This window comes from Heteronotia binoei, chromosome 18 (genome assembly GCF_032191835.1).
Source record: "Heteronotia binoei isolate CCM8104 ecotype False Entrance Well chromosome 18, APGP_CSIRO_Hbin_v1, whole genome shotgun sequence".
Classification (NCBI taxonomy): domain Eukaryota; kingdom Metazoa; phylum Chordata; class Lepidosauria; order Squamata; family Gekkonidae; genus Heteronotia; species Heteronotia binoei.
In genome coordinates, this window is record NC_083240.1 from 5,050,481 (window position 1) to 5,063,105 (window position 12,625).

At 48.6% G+C, this 12,625-nt stretch overlaps 1 protein-coding gene across 7 annotated transcripts in view; it reads left to right on the forward strand.

Moving 5' to 3' along the window:
* Positions 1 to 12,625, forward strand: part of CASZ1 (castor zinc finger 1) — a 141,381-nt gene that overhangs the window by 19,780 nt on the left and 108,976 nt on the right. For 4 of the 7 annotated variants that reach the window (XM_060258921.1, XM_060258925.1, XM_060258928.1 and 1 more), the window contains exon 1: positions 8,707 to 8,826. The exons of 2 other annotated variants lie outside the window; for them this stretch is intronic. In XM_060258921.1, coding sequence (XP_060114904.1) covers positions 8,778 to 8,826 — 49 coding nt within the window. In that variant the 5' untranslated portion in view covers positions 8,707 to 8,777. Of the gene's footprint in view, positions 1 to 8,706; positions 8,827 to 12,625 lie in introns of those variants that run through there. One more of the 7 variants, XM_060258927.1, reaches the window with a different exon arrangement.

Consider the following 12,625-nt stretch of genomic DNA (forward strand, 5'->3'; position numbering starts at 1 on the left):
GAACTGGGTTTGACTCCCCACTCCTCCACTAGCAGCTGCTGGAATGGCCTTGGGTCAGTCATAACTGTCAGAGCTATAGCAGCAAGAGTCTAGCAGCCAAGCAGGTTCTCTCAAAGTTGGCAGCTGCTCAGTCCAAAGACAAAAGCAAGATCTGGACATGTTAATATCCCTACCAGGCTAGGAGTAGGCAGTAGCCAGTGAGAGGAGGAGTGGGGGTGAGACAGTAACTCTGGAGCTAGGCAGCCTTTCACTGTGGCACTTACCACAGGTAGTAGTAGAGCACTGTGCCAGAGGTTCCCACAGCAGTTGCAAGGGAAGAATCTTGACTGGGCAAGCAGACAGCTGGGTCTGTTCAGTCTCTCTCCCTCTCAAAAGCAACTGTGGTCCTCTGCAGGGCATCAGCGGGGCAACCCTCTTTTTTGGCATTCTCTTTGTTTCCTTCTCCAAGGACCTGAAAAGGAACACCCTGAGCTCTTCTGCCCCTTTCCTTATCCAGAGGCCAAGAGGTGGAGTGGGTTCTAGGAAGCAAGGCCTTTGTCTTCATATTTCCCTCCCCATCACTTCCTCTGGATTTTGATACGTTATTTTATGGATTTGGCTTTTATCTCACACTTCTTTCAAGGGGCGGAACATGGTCTCCCCTACCTGTGTTATCCTCCCTGGCATCCTGTGGGCTGGGAGATGGTGAATGGTGCCAGGTCACCCTGTGTGCTCCTGGCAGAATAGAGTTTTGAGCCCAGATTCCCCCATTCCTCAGCCAACACCACAGTGGCATTTGGACAGGTGCCATGGTCTCTATCATACTATAGACATGAGCAAAAGGACTCCTAGATTTTCTTTCGCCCTGCTGCAAGAGATGGCATTGGAGTCAGAAGAGGAAGGGGAGAATGTCTTTATCCAGGGTCATAATGGCTGGGGAAATGAGGGAAGGAAGTTATTAAATGTGATTGTAGGAAAGGACAGGTAGGTGTTGCGAGCAGAAAGCCTGCAATTCTGCCGGCCAAGTGACTACAGGGGGCCCTGCCCTGTAGACAGATACTCCAGGCTGTAGGCTTTAGCAATATTCGTCTGCCATGTCATGCCAATGAAGCAACTGAAACCAAACCAAGAAGGGAAAGAGGAGGAATTGGAGGAAAAGGGAACACAGCTTGCCTGCCACTCCCAACACCCAGGCCTCCAGGCGCCTTGCTTGACGAAATACAGATGGAACAAAAATTGACTAGAACAGAGTGACTGTATTTGCCTAATGGATTTCCAGATCAAGGCAGAGAGAGAGAAAGAGAGAGAGAGAGAGAGTCTCCTGTTAGCCAGATTTGTGGACTTTCCTCTGTAAGGAATGGCAGCGTTGTATGTAGCGGTTAGAGTGTTAGATTAAGATCTGGGAGGCCCAGGTTTGAATCTCCACTTTGCCATGGAGGTTTGCTGGGTGGCTTTGGACTCTCAGTCTAGCCTAGTTCACAAGGTTGTTGTGAGGATAAAACAGAGGAGGGGAGAAAGCTATGGGCCCCCTTGGGGTCACCATTGAGGAAAAACTGGGTGTAGATGAAGCAAATAAATAGAGGTGTGATTTCGGGTCTGAAAGAAACCCAAGAGGAACAGCAAAGAGATGTGTCAAGGTGTGGTCAGAGTCATGCCCTTAGACCTGCGTGTTCCACAGGTGGTCTGCCACTAACGTCTCCCACACTCCCTCAATCCAACTGCCAAGTTGCTTCCCTTCCCAGCAGTGGGCCTTGTGCTTTGCAGCCCACAGAAAACGACATAGATCCTTTTAAGGGTTCATCTGCCCATTGAGAGGATTGACTTTTTTTCATGTGTGTTTGCATGCATCGCTGAGGTTTTACTGGATAGTTTTATGATAACTTGTTTTATTTGTTTTACAGCCTGCTTGGTATCCTAGAAATGAGGCAGCATATTCGGATTTTTTAAAATAAATATGATTTACAGAAGCTTTGAGGTCAGAGGCGGCCATTTGGAGTGAGGAGTAAGGGGTGGGTTGCCTGAGGGCCTTCACCCGGAGTGGCCACGGATTGGCTGTTTGCAAAGCAGGTGCACTAGTGCTGAGCCCCTCCCTAATCTTGGAAGAGTTCTTTCCCCCGATTATTCATGTGCTTGAGTATTATGTTATCATCCTGGTGCATGCTAAAGATTACACTGGCCTTTGGCAATGTCCATCCTCCTGCTGGACCCACTGGGCAGGCATGAGTGGGCAGAGACAGGCAGAGCTGCTCTGATATCCATATCTGTGCCAGGTGCTGTACAGAACTGGCAAGAGTTGTGGTCCCCAGTTTTACAGTCTATAATTAAATGGACATGATAGGAATAAGATAGGGATATGTCTCTCTGTGTGCGTGTTAGTAATAGCATGGGGAATTTGAAATTAAGGAGGCTGTGTGAACTTTATCCACGCTGGGGGAATAAGTGGTCCTTTCGACGTGTTTTTTCACGCACGAGCCATGCAGCGCTCCCTGTGCTGAGGCAGATCCAGGGCACAGCTGCACGTCTTGCAGTGAATTTTTATGGCGTTTTGGTGGCCTTGTCCCAATCCAGAGAAGTTAATTAAACATATAGTTGCAGCTTTCCAGTCCTGGTGTAAATGTAGACCATTCTTTCCTTTGGGGCAGGGTGGGGGAAGGCAAGCGCTATCTGTGAATGTGGACATGTAACCTCCATATATGGCTTTATTTTCCTCGGCTGATTTTCTCCTGGGTGTGTAAAATTTTCTATTATTATTATTATTTTATAAATGAAGGAAAGAATTCAAGGGAGGGTTTTGAGGTGTGTTGGGTAAATAGACCTAAGCCCTGTTCTTTAAAACAAACGGACAAGCTGTTTACCTGATTAAATAGATATTTTGTGCAGAATGGGAGTGGGGACACTTTAAACATCCTATACTTGACTGGCGGGATGGGTTTTTAAGGGCGGGGCTCTCCTCATGGTGGGGGGTGGGTGGGGAGAGAATGAGGCAGGCAATTTCTCAACTGCTAAAAAGAATAATCTGCCAAAGGCCTTGGGAATTCCTGTGAGCTCAGAATGCAGTAGGAGAACCAGAGAGCTCTGCCAGTAGGACCTACTGGAGGAGAACATGCCAGTTTGATTACCAGATGATAAACTGGAGTTACTTTACGCAGTTCTGCTATCTTCAGTCTTTTTTTTCTACCTCCAAAATAGAGATTTATTTTGTTTTGATATTTTTTCTTTAGAAGAAGTGTCACCCCTTCCCCCTAAGTAAAACATTTGCTTAAAATGCCTTCAGCATTAGGATAACCATCAATAGTATGATGTTTCTTCCAGCTCCACAGGCCTTTCTGTAGCAGCCAACTTGGGCTAAGATGCTAGTCCTTATGTTTCTGCACCAGCCAAAGCTCAAGACTGAGACTTGTTTGAGACTTATTTGAATTGTGCAATTTAGCATATGCCTTCTTTGCATAATTTGCTCTGTTTCTGCTGCCGAGGCAGAAGGGGAAAGAGTTGGGGCCCTGCCTCCAAGTCGTTCAAGCAGGATTTTTTTAAAAAAGAGAGAGAGAGAGAGAGATGAGATGTGCAACACACCAAGTTCTTGAGCTGTTTGCCGAGTGCTGTAGTTGTGGAACACCCAGAGCCTTGAATATAGAAGACTTTGTGCACTTGAGTGTTATACATGTGATGAGTAATAATAAATGATCTGGGTAGTTACGGTGAATGCTATCGGTGATGCAACAGGCTTAGCAGCAGCCTGTTTTCATCCTTATTAAAAATTTCTGGGAATAAAGCTAGAATATGACCATGGTGAGGGCTGGAAGGAACCTTCCTTCTCTTGAAAATCAGACTGGCCACTGAGTCAACTTCAAATGTAATGTTTGTTTACCCCTACATTACATAGCTTGGCTCATTCACTTGAGCTATCTTCTTTGCAGCTGCCTTTTGTCCTGCATTTCGCCTGGTCTCTCATTTCAGCTGGCTGGTCTGGATTGTCTAGGGTTGCCTGTGGTGCACAGTCCTACCACGTGCTAGGAGACTGGACTCAGTGGTTCTTTTTTGTCTGTCTGATTTGCACATGGGGCTCATTGCAGAGAAAGGATATTGAGATGCTCCCATGAGTAGCTTTTCGGAGAGCTTCTGAAGACAAAGCATGGTGGGCAATGTTTCAGAGGCGAGGAATCGGGAGAGAACCTCCAGAGGCAGCGGATGCTGGTGGACAAAGCAACATGCTCTGATTCGGATGTTCTTGGGAGCATTGGCCAGTGGCCGAAGTAGAATGTAGGGCTAGAAAGAACATGTTCTGCTCCAGCAGGATTCCTGACACATTCTGATGGCCTTGGCAATTGGATGCAACTGCCTTACAATTCTCACCTGTTTCCATGTTGCCTCTACAGCTTTCTGTTTGAGGCAGCTACATGAAAGCATAGCTCAGGGGACAAGGGAATTCCTGAGGGCCCCCAGAGAAGATTTCCAATAAGGAACACTATCCCATGATGCCCCCCTTATCTGGAACATGAACTCTAATCTGGGAGAACCGGGTTGGATTTCCCACACCTCACATGCAGCTGCTGGGTGACCTTGGATCAGTCACAACTCTCTCAGAACTGTTCTCTCAAGAGCAGTTTCCTGAGAGCTCTCTTAGCACACCTATCTCAGAGAGTATCTGTTGTAGGAAGAGGAAAGGAAGGAGATTATAAGCCCTTCTGAGACTCTTGAATGAAGGGTGGGATATTAAAATCCAATGTCCTCCTCCTCCTCCGCTCCTGCTGCTGCTGCTTCTTCCCCCCTCCTCCCTCTACCTGCCCTCTCTCAAAAAAGAATGTAAGTGAAAAATCGACTCACTTTTTTGTGTGAAATGCTTAGCAAATGGGATTACACTTCTTATTTTTTAATTTCTTTATAATAAATGCTAACTATCATGTTTGCTTGGTCTATCTGTGTGCCAAAACTTGATTTTCTTGTTTACTCTGACATGAATCTGAAGCCAAGCCCTTGGGGAGATGGCACTTTTGTTTAGACCAGATCTGGGCATATCCCAAGTCCACATGTTGTTAGACACCAACATCCCAATATCTCCATTAGCATTTTGTTTATTAATCATGGCAGACAAGTTGTCTTGCCTTCAGATATGGATTGCCTACTTGCTACCAGTAAAATTTGGATATTTCTCAGGAGAGGGGCTTTTTTGAAGGTTGAAAAGGAATTTCCCCTTCAGTCAGTTTTGCTAGTGAAACAAGGGATTGGTGGTGAAACGTTGGGTTGTATTCCGCCCCCCCCCCCCACACACACACACACCCTGCCGTATGTACCTTAAGTCCTGGGTTTTCAGACTTGTCTTGTCTTTGGAATGTCCTTTCCATGCCTAACAAGAACCTTATATGCAGCATCCTGTTTAAGGGCCAAACTACATGTGACACAGAGGATCTGTGACTGGATCTCCTGAGGTGCAAAAAAACTGTTGCAACCCCTCCTCTAATATAGATGAACACTCTAATCCTGAGAAAGGGAAGAGGAAGTGTTAAGAGTGCACATTTTCCTGATCAAATCTGCCTGGCCCCCAGTTACTTTTAGAGGGGGAAAGACAAATTCTGCATGTTATGTCAGAGAGTCAGTTTCTGCATGTTAGAGAGCCAGTTTGGTGTAGTGGTTAAGTGCGTGGACTCTTATCTGGGAGAACCGGGTTTGATTCCCCACTCCTCCACTTGCAGCTGATGGAATGGCCTTGGGTCAGCCATAGTGGTGAAGTGAGCGGACTCTTATCTGGGAGAACCGGGTTTGATTCCCCACTCCTTCACTTGCAGCTGTTGGAATGGCCCCAGGGCAGCCATAGCTCTGGCAGAGGTTGTCCTTGAAAGGGCAGCTGCTATGAGAGCCCTCTCAGCCCCACCAACCTCACAGGGGGTCTGTTGTGGGGGGAGAAGACATGGGAGATTGTAAGCCGCTCTGAGTCTCTGATTCAGAGAGAAGGGCGGGGTATAAATCTGCAATTCTTCTTCTAACACAAGACAAGAGTTGTGACTGTGATAAGAGTTACCCCTCTACATGCTTTTTACAGCAAAGTCCTGAGGATTCAAGAATACTGACCTCACCATTTCTCCACATGAATTGGGTGGGAGTGCAGCCTAGAAGGCATACAGCAATCCATATTGCAAAGGAAGCAAAATGTCTTCAGAAGGCTGTCCTTCCTGAAGGGGCCATGGCTCAGTGGCCCCAAGTTCTACCCCTGGCATCTGCAGTTAAAATGTCCAGGTAGGAGGTGATGGGAAAAGACCTCCACCTGAGACCCTGGAGAGACTCTGCCAGTCTTGAGTAGATGACTGGCCTTGATGGTCTGATTCAGTAGAAGACATCTCCGTGTGTAGACAGGAATGTCTGCCTTGCACCCAGTCAGGCCTTTGGCATTTCTAACTCAGTCTTGTCTACTCTGACTGGCAGCAATCTCCAGGGTCTCAAGCAGAAGACTTTTGTGTTACCTCCTACTTGATCCTTCTAATTGGAGATGCTCAGGATGGGATCTGGGGCCTTCTGCATGCCAAACAGATGCTGTACCCATCCCATAGCCCCAGTATAGAAACCACTGTCTTAAATAAGTGAATTCCACCTTTCAGAATGAGAAGCTACAGTGCAGGAGGATAATGCCAGGTCTGTAGTGACAACTGAGACGCCTCCTGTCATGATGGAGATAGTTCTTTGAAATAAACCCAGCAGCTATAAGAACTGGAGATGTCAGGAATACAAGATAGCAGAAGGCAAAAGATCTAGAACTGTTGCACCACAGTTGGCTTATAAGCAGCCGGAGGAAGGAGCAGAGCTTTATATGGATGCAAAGTGGGGATGGCTGGGGGGGGGGGAGTAGATGAGGACTTAGAGAAAAGTTCAATTGGAATGAAAAATCAACTGAATGAAATTAAAGTTTTGGTTATGTTGGTGAAGGGGGGCAGAGAGTCATGATAATGCAGTTCTAGAAGCCTTGTTGTACAGAAAGTCAACATGCGCCTCACCTGTTTTCCAGATAGCTCAGTAGCTGGTTGCCTGGGGCAAGTGAGGGTCACCCTTCAGGCTGTCAGCCAGGGAAGCAGTGCAGTGGCTTTGTTTTTTGTTGAGGTCACAACTAGGTGCAGACGGGCAAGTCTACTGCAGTGGGCCAGGAACCTGTGCAAGCTCATTTGTACAGCTGATATCGTGGACAAACTTTGGTCCGTGAAAGAAAAGGTGAAATATTGGTGGGGTCAGAGTGAGCCTTGTTGCTTTCTAGTACTTTGCTCTTGCGCTGCCAGTGCATGGTGGAGTAGTCTGCAGACGTGTCGTGCGTGAAGGGGGCTGCGAGTTCACAACCAGCATGCACTGACTGGAGCGATTATGGGCAACTTTGTGGGTGCCAGAATGAGAAACAAACAAGGACTCCTCGACCAAGCTGCACAGAACTTTGCTCAAGTGCTTGCCCCTCGGCAGTCCCAACAGTCCCTGTGTGGGAAGGGGAAAGTATCACCTCGCCCCCTTTCCTTCTTCCCCAGCTCTTAACCTTTGAGAGCTGGGAGAATGGGATCTTCTCTAGGAGGAGCAAAGAACAACTTGGCTTTTCTGCTGGTGGGGGGTGGGGGCTGAGCAATGGGGTGCGTCTACTGGCCTTGGCTGTAAATTGGAAATTAGAGTTTGTGGCGGGCCTTTAAGAGACCCATCCTTCTGAGGTCGGTAAAATGAGTACCCTGCTTGCTGAGGGCAAAGCGTAGATGACTGGGGAAGGCAATGGCAAACCACCCCATAAAAAGTCTGCCGTGAAAATGTTGTGAAAGCAACATCACCCCAGAGTTGGAAACGACTGCTGCTTGCACAGGGGACCTTTCCTTTAAGAGGCCACCAGTGACTTCCACAGAGATCCAACTGAAGAAGTCTGCAGATTTATACCCCACCCTTCTCTCTAAAAGAGAGGCTTACAATCTCCTTTACTTTCTTCCCCCACAACAGACATCCTGTGAGGTGGGTGGTGCTGAGAGAGCTCTCCCAGAAGCTGCCCTTTCAAGGACAACTCCTGCTAGAGCTGTGGCTGACCCGAGGCCACTCCAGCAGCTGCAAGTGGAGGAGTGGGGGAATCTCCCAGATAGGAGTCTGCACACTTCACCACTACAGCAAGCTGGGTTACCCACCCCTGTGTGTCTATCTGTAGCAGGAGCCAGGAGCAACAGTTCAGGAGCATCGGAAAGACAAGCAGCAGCCTGGCCTGGGGAGAGTGAATTCCAGCTGTATCTGAAGAAGTGGGCAGCGACTAGTCCTGGAAGCTCCCACCGGGCCCCCAACGTTGCTAAGTCCGGCTCCAGTGTCGCCGGCTGCCTTTTCTGGTGTGGCGGGGGGGCGGGGGGATTCGTGCGCCGGCTGCGCGAGATCCAAAGCTTCGGGGCAGCGGCGAGTGGCGGGTGCGTGCTCCCTCCCCCGTCGCGAGAGCCGCGTGCCTGGCTGGCTGCGAGCCGCCCGCCGGGCCGGGCCCTCCCCGCTCCCTCCTGCCGGGCTTGCCTGCTTCCCTCCCTGCCGGCGAGGGGACGGAGCCAGGCGCGGCGGCGGCGGCGGGGCTCTCGCACCTGCCCTGCAGCCAGGGGGCGGGGCCGGCCCGCCTGCCAATCACCTTCACTTTTGACAGCCGGCCGCTCCCCCTGCCCGCCCGCCTGCGCGCCGCTGAACTCCCGGGTGCCCCGGCCGGCGATTCCCTTCCCTTCCCTTCCTTCCTTCCCAGGCAGGTCCGCCAGGAGCAATGCCAGCAGCCGGCCTCTGAACGCAACTTGCCAGTCGGGGAGCAAGCAGGGGCCATTAGGTATTAATTAAGTAGTATGAAAGTTGACTATTTAAGTGAATTCGGCTTTCGTCTCTCCGACTATGGTAAGTCCCGCGCCAGCGTGCTTTTCCCCGGTTGCCTGGCGGGGTGGTTGCCGCCGCCGCCGCCGCCTGTTTTCTTTCTTTCCGGTTTTTTCTACTTTGCGACCAAAAAGAGGGGGAAAGAAATGCCTCCCCCCCCCCCCCATTCACCGTCCTGGTTTTCCTTCTTCTCTCTTTTGCTTCCTCCCCTCTTTCTTTTCCCCCTTTCCTGCGAGCGCCTCTCCTCTCCGGCCGCCTGGCCAGTCCGTCCCCCGGTCTGTCCGACTAGGCTGCCTTGTCTATAAATAGTTTCTCTTTTAGTTTAATAAAACCAGCAGGCGCAGCTGATCAGCTTCGTGTTTCACTCAGACTTCAAGGTTTGTTTGTTTGCCCCCCCCCCCCCCTTTCAGTTAAAAAGAGAGGTCTGGATCTTAAAAAAAAAAAAAAAAATTCCACACGTTCTTTTTTTCAGAAAAACTTCTAAAAATGTTGTTGCTGCAATGCTGTCGCGTGAGAAGGAAGTTTGAAAGTGTGTGTATTGGGTTGGGGGAATTAGTTTGACATAAGTGATGAATGACTTGTCACTTTGATAAGTAAAAGAGGGGTGGGGAGAGTTGCGATCGCCTCTGCTTCGTGTTAACTTCCCGCTGGACTTTTTTAAACGAGAGAGATGCTCAGAAATGTTGCACACTGGTGGCCCTGCGGATGGGAGCGGGGATGGCCGGCTGGGGAGGGGGGCAGGTGCCGCACTAGGTGACAGCCGGAATCCGGTTTCACTTTTTCTTTTGGAGCTTCTGCGGAAGTCGTTTCCTTTGCTCGCGTTCCCCTGCACCCCCCAGCTTCATGTTTTCATGAAGAAAGGAAGAGAGCGGAGGGGGAGATCCCTTTGAAGAGGCACATACTGTTGATCTCAGATCTGGGATCTGTTTGCATTGTTGTTAATGAGAGCCGGGCATTGTGGGGAGGCCCCAGGAAAGGGGGGGAGGGAGTGACAGCATACAAAAAAGGAGGAAGTTTACGGGGATTTTAAATGCTTGTGCATTTATCTTTCATTTTTTGCTGTGAGGTGTTTGTTTTCTTTCTACAAATATTATCTCCCCCCCCCGTTTAATTATTTCCCCCCCTTCTTTCTGTAAGCTTCCACCATCCTGTCCGTAAAGGTTGCTTGTCAGGTTCCCAGCACACTGTCTAAATGAAAAGGAATTTTAATTTATTTGGGACAAGCCGGTGACGGATGAGGAGGCTGCTCATTACATTTAATGAGTCTTTTCTCGCACCTTGGCTGGATCTGGGAGGGGATTGTTTTCCTCCTTTCCTTGTGAGATCCATTGCAGGGGGGGGGGTCTCATTCTGGCTCCACCTCTCCACTTTGCTTTTGTTTATGGGGCAAAGTGGGGGGGGGGGCATCAGAGGTCACAGGAGAGCTTGGAGGAGGGAGAGAGGCCTGTTCCTAGCTGAGATTCCCACGGCCCAGGCCTAGAAGTCTGGTCTGGGGAGGGGACGCTTTAGCCTGCCGTCAGACTACTTCAGGCAGGGCAGTAGAGGCCTGTGCACAACCAGGGATCCTGGAGTAGTTACTTAGAGTCCACCTAAGACTTATGAGGGCTTTCATTTGGGTTTGTTATGGAGCATTTGTAAGCTGAAGGGGTGCCAAGACTTGCATTTCATTGCCCTTTCCTGGAATTTTAGAATTGGCAGGTAAAGAGGAACCCCCTCCAACACATATACCCCTGAGACTGGATTTGTGTCTCCATAAACACAAAATTTCACCTTTTCACACTGTGTTAATTAATCCAGAACAGCTGCCACTTCCTGGTTCCCTGTTCAGCTTTGACATATGCTGGGGGGGGGGGGGGAGAGTTTGGCCCCCTTTGAAATGCATGTGGGAGGAAAATGGGAGCTGAATTGTGCCTGCATGGAATGAGCTTACTAGGGGTCTCATCACAGTGAACATTTCACATTCACAAATGAATCACCGTTGTTATCTGTGGGGCAGCTTGGCCCCTACTAGGATCTGGCATGTTTGAAACCCTTTCTGTGGCTGTAATAAAATGGTTGATGATTGACTGGCCTCAACTTTGCACCTGTTATTTTGGTCTAAAAAAGAATGAAAGTTTTGTGTTGTGTTTTTTTTTTATTATTTAGGGTTAAAAAAATTATTGGTTTATTTTGCTAGGAATTAAAAGCAGCAGGAAGGGTTTAATGTGCTTTGTTCTGAAATGCTGGTCTGGAATGATCCAGTCTTGGGTGTGTTTTTGTTCTTTATTAGGTCAAGGGCTTTAAATGTGTAGGCTTGACATGTGTTTGTTAAGGATGTGGCTGTGTTTTGTTTTCCTCTAGGAGGTTGGGAATTTTAATTTAAAGGGAGAAAAGGGTTTTCCTCTCTAAAGTACTATTGGAAAAGCTTAATTATTCAGGTTCAAAACAAGGTGTGAACCATGTTTTCCAGCCCCAATGGGTTCATTTCCAGAGTCTCTTCACTAAAGCCCCATTTTGGGAAAGCAGCTCCCTCTGCTGGTGGGAGCTATACTGTTCTCTCCAGTAAACTCTCCCTTGGGGAATGGGATCAGTGAGATTTCTTTGCTGTCCCACTGCCTCTGCAGTCGTTCTTTGGCATTTAATATCCACCTAGGAAAGGCCGGAAGTTTGCTTGCCCTTCCCCCAGCGGAGCCACAGTGCACGTGAGCACCTCCTCTGTGCATGTGCAGCAACTTGGATCATCTCTGCTCATGTAGGGAAGCCGGGGATATTGGCTAAGTCATGGAAATGAGCATCTGGGAATTGTGTTTAAGTCAGCATTACAGTCTCCATGTGGGTGAACCCGTCCGTTGTGTTCTGGGGCCAATGGCCTCGCTCCATTGGAACGCTTATCTCTCGTCAGGACCTGCCGATCTCCTTGAGTCATTGTGACACAAGTTCTCTCAATATCCTTTGAGCCATATCTGAAAAAGTGCCAGGTAAGAGAAGGAAAGGCAGAAACATTTGCCTGGTTGCATTTAGGGTTCACAGGTAGTCAAGATCACTTAAAGTGGGATTCGTTGGCATCCTTTTGCAGGAATCATCACAGCAGTCAAGAAACATCTACACTTCTGTTGAAGCAATTCAGGCATCTCCCTTCTGTAGTGTTGGCGCACTTTCAACAAATGGTCTTTGCCTTGCCTTCACTAGAAGGATCTTATTGAGTAGCAGGGAAGGCTTGTCCTGGCTTCTCTGCTTTCAAGAGCAGAGGCAGTCTCCTTCTTTGTAGCTGATACAAGCGCTGTAGAAATGGGTTGAGTGGGCCATTTCTAGTAAATCATGTAAACAAACAGAGGCCACACAGAGTCCACCCCATCCCATCCCTTCCAGGAATGAAATACTCGGTAAACAACATTTCTACCATCCTGGTGGTGTAGACTTCATCCCTGTGATTCACTCTGTTCTGGATACATTCTTAATCGCCTTTAACAGGACAGATGAGTTTCTCGTTCTTGTGGCTGTCATGATAGGCATGGAAGTCTGTGGGCAAAACCTGAAGTATGGTGTGTAGAATTTCTGTCAGTTGGGGGTGGCACTTCAGGGCCTTAATTCATTGCCTCATGCCAGGATGAGGGGAAGCAAGAATAAATTATGCAAATTAAATAAACACATGTACTTAAACTTCTGGAGGGCTCAGAAACCATCTTTTGCTAAGGCAGGATTTGGGTCACCTTGTCAGTGTTGGACTGGCACGCCTCCACTTTTTCTTTCTTGGTGGCTTTTCCATAGGAAACTGTCTTTTTGCTTTCATAGTACAACTGAAGGCCTTTCTCTTGGTAATGTTTGGTCCCTTGGGGATTATCAC